Raw genomic sequence first — 2,227 nt, 5'->3', positions numbered from 1 at the left:
CTAAGGAAGGGGACCGGGAGCTCTCTGAGGTTTCCCGAGCATCCAGTCAAGTGTGGGGAACTGCCGGTTTAGGGAAGAAGGCTGACGCAGACTCAGGAAGAACCAAGGAAAACCTTGGAAACCATGGAAACTGAGGACAGAGGCCCCAAAGGTGGAGAAGGTGGTTCCAATGAGCAGAAAAAGTTAAACAGCAGTGGGTTTGAATCCAACTTCTGCCAGACACTAGCTATGTGACCTTGGGCAAATCACTAAACTTTTTTTTTTTTTTAAAGATTTTATTTTTAAATAATCTCTACACCCAGCGGGCTTGAATCCACAACCCCGAGATCGAGAGTCACACGCTCCATTGACTAAGCCACTCAGGTGCCCCAAATCACTAAACCTTTTTGATTCTTGATTTCTACATCTGTAGAAATGGAACTAATCATATCTATCTTGCAAAGCTGCTTTGATACTTAGATTGGAGAGTGTAGCACCGCATAAGATACACAGTAAATGCTCCATAATTGCTAAATTAGCTGCTAGTGTTACATTACCCAGGGCACGGCTTGGAAGGGAGAAGGGGCTTGATGAAGTGTGGTGGAGAAAGCAGGGCCTAGAAGGTGCTGACCGAGTTGGAGGGGGTGGGCGGAGGAACTGCCTTCGTGCCAGACTGGCTATGGCCGGAGTCTGGGGGCTGCCTGACCCGGGGAGGGGGGGGCGGGCTGCGCTTAGCTGGGTGGACCCAATTTCGCCGCCCAGGGGCGTCCACCGGGCTGGAGCCCCAGCTCAGCCAGTGCGCCTCGGAGGACTCCTGCCTGGCGCCGTCCCCTGGTAGCGTCGTGGCCTGGGGGAAGCGGAACGACAGACAGACGGTCGCCCCGCAGAGTGGAGGCGGACGAGGTTCATTCCGGTCCTGGGGCAGACGGGGCCCGTCCAGCCTCTCCCGCGCGGGCGGGCTCTTCCCGCGGATCCCCGCCCCGGCCGCCGCCCGCCGCCAGCCTCCCGCGAGGCCCGGCGTCCCCAGGGCAGCCGGCAGGGCCCGCGGCGGCGGGGTGGACGCGGCGGCGGGCGCCCGGGGGGCAGCGGGCGCGGCGGCGGTGGTGGCGGCGGCGGCGGCCGCAGGGCCACAGGCGGCGGAAGCGCGCGCGGAAGTGGCGCGAGGCGAGCGCGTAGACGAGCGGGTTGAGGCAGGAGTTGGCGTAGGCGAGGCAGTGCGAGGCCAGGCGGCAGGCGTAGGTGGCCGGGCTGAAGGCGAAGGGGCCGAACCAGAAGCAGAGGATGAGCGCGTGGTGCGGGCCCCAGCAGAGGGCGTAGAGCGCGGCCACCGCCAGCATGGCGCGGCCCGCGCGGCCCGTGGCTCTGCGCCGGGCCTCGGCCGCCGCCGCGCCCGCGGGGCCCACAGCGGCCCACAGGAAGCGCAGCGTGCGCGCGTAGGCCAGGCTCACCACGGCCACGGGCAGCAGGTAGCCGGCGGCGAAGGTGGCCACGTCGAGGGCGCGGCGGCGCGCGTCCTCCCAGGCGGGCACGCAGAGCTCGAGCGCGCCGTAGCGCACCGTGCCGTAGTAGCTGAGGTAGGGCGCCGAGAAGAGCGCCGCCAGCAGCCAGACGAGGCCCACGGCGGCGCGGGCGTTGCGCGGCGTGCGCAGGGCCCGCGAGCGCAGCGGGTGCCGCACGGCCAGGTACCTGCGGGCGGGCGCCGGGTCAGCGCGGCAGGCGGGAGGCGCGGGGCGAGCTGCCCCCGCGCCCGCGCCTCCCGCCCCCCGCGTGGCCGCTGCGCCGGCACCTGCGCGCCCGCGCGGCCTGGCCCTCCGCGTCCGGCGACCTGCCTCGCGGGGTGGCGGCGAGGGTGAAGGGCAGTAACCCGCCAAGCGCTTAGAGCAGTGCCTGGCAGCTAGCAAGGCTGGCTGGGTTCGAGGCTCGGAGGGAAGGGACTTGCCCAAGGTCATCAGCTAGAGAGTGAGCCTAGATTGGACCCCACGTTTGGAACGACGAAAACGGGTATGACCACAGCCTGGGCGAGGTGTGGACGGTAATAAAATAACTGATGGTTTCATTCATGTGTTCTTTTTGCCATTCGTGTCACACTTACGGAGCACCTACTGCCTAAGACACAGCTCACAATGGAGTTGGGGGGAGGGCAGGATGGTCCCCTCGAGCACGCTCTGCGCGTGGTGCGCCCAGAGACTGGTTGGTGGGGGCCGGAGAGCGGTTCCTTCTCTCCCTCCCATCTCCCTCCTTGGTCTCC

At 66.1% G+C, this 2,227-nt stretch overlaps 1 protein-coding gene across 1 annotated transcript in view; it reads right to left on the bottom strand.

Moving 5' to 3' along the window:
- Positions 1 to 595: 595 nt before the first annotated feature.
- The window catches only part of GALR3 (galanin receptor 3), a 2,066-nt gene continuing 434 nt past the window's right edge, over positions 596 to 2,227 (bottom strand). Inside the window, exons 2-3 of the mRNA XM_081818999.1 lie at positions 921 to 1,808; positions 596 to 826 (exon numbers count right to left, since the gene is read on the bottom strand). Of these exons, the coding sequence (XP_081675125.1) occupies positions 596 to 826; positions 921 to 1,808 (1,119 nt within the window). The remainder of the gene's footprint in view (positions 827 to 920; positions 1,809 to 2,227) is intronic.

This window comes from Leptonychotes weddellii, chromosome 5, assembly GCF_054177405.1.
Source record: "Leptonychotes weddellii isolate Sample4059 chromosome 5, ASM5417740v2, whole genome shotgun sequence".
In the NCBI taxonomy this organism is placed as follows: Eukaryota; Metazoa; Chordata; class Mammalia; order Carnivora; family Phocidae; genus Leptonychotes; species Leptonychotes weddellii.
The sequence above is the reverse complement of the archived record's forward strand: the minus strand, read 5'-3'. Positions and strand labels throughout refer to the sequence as shown.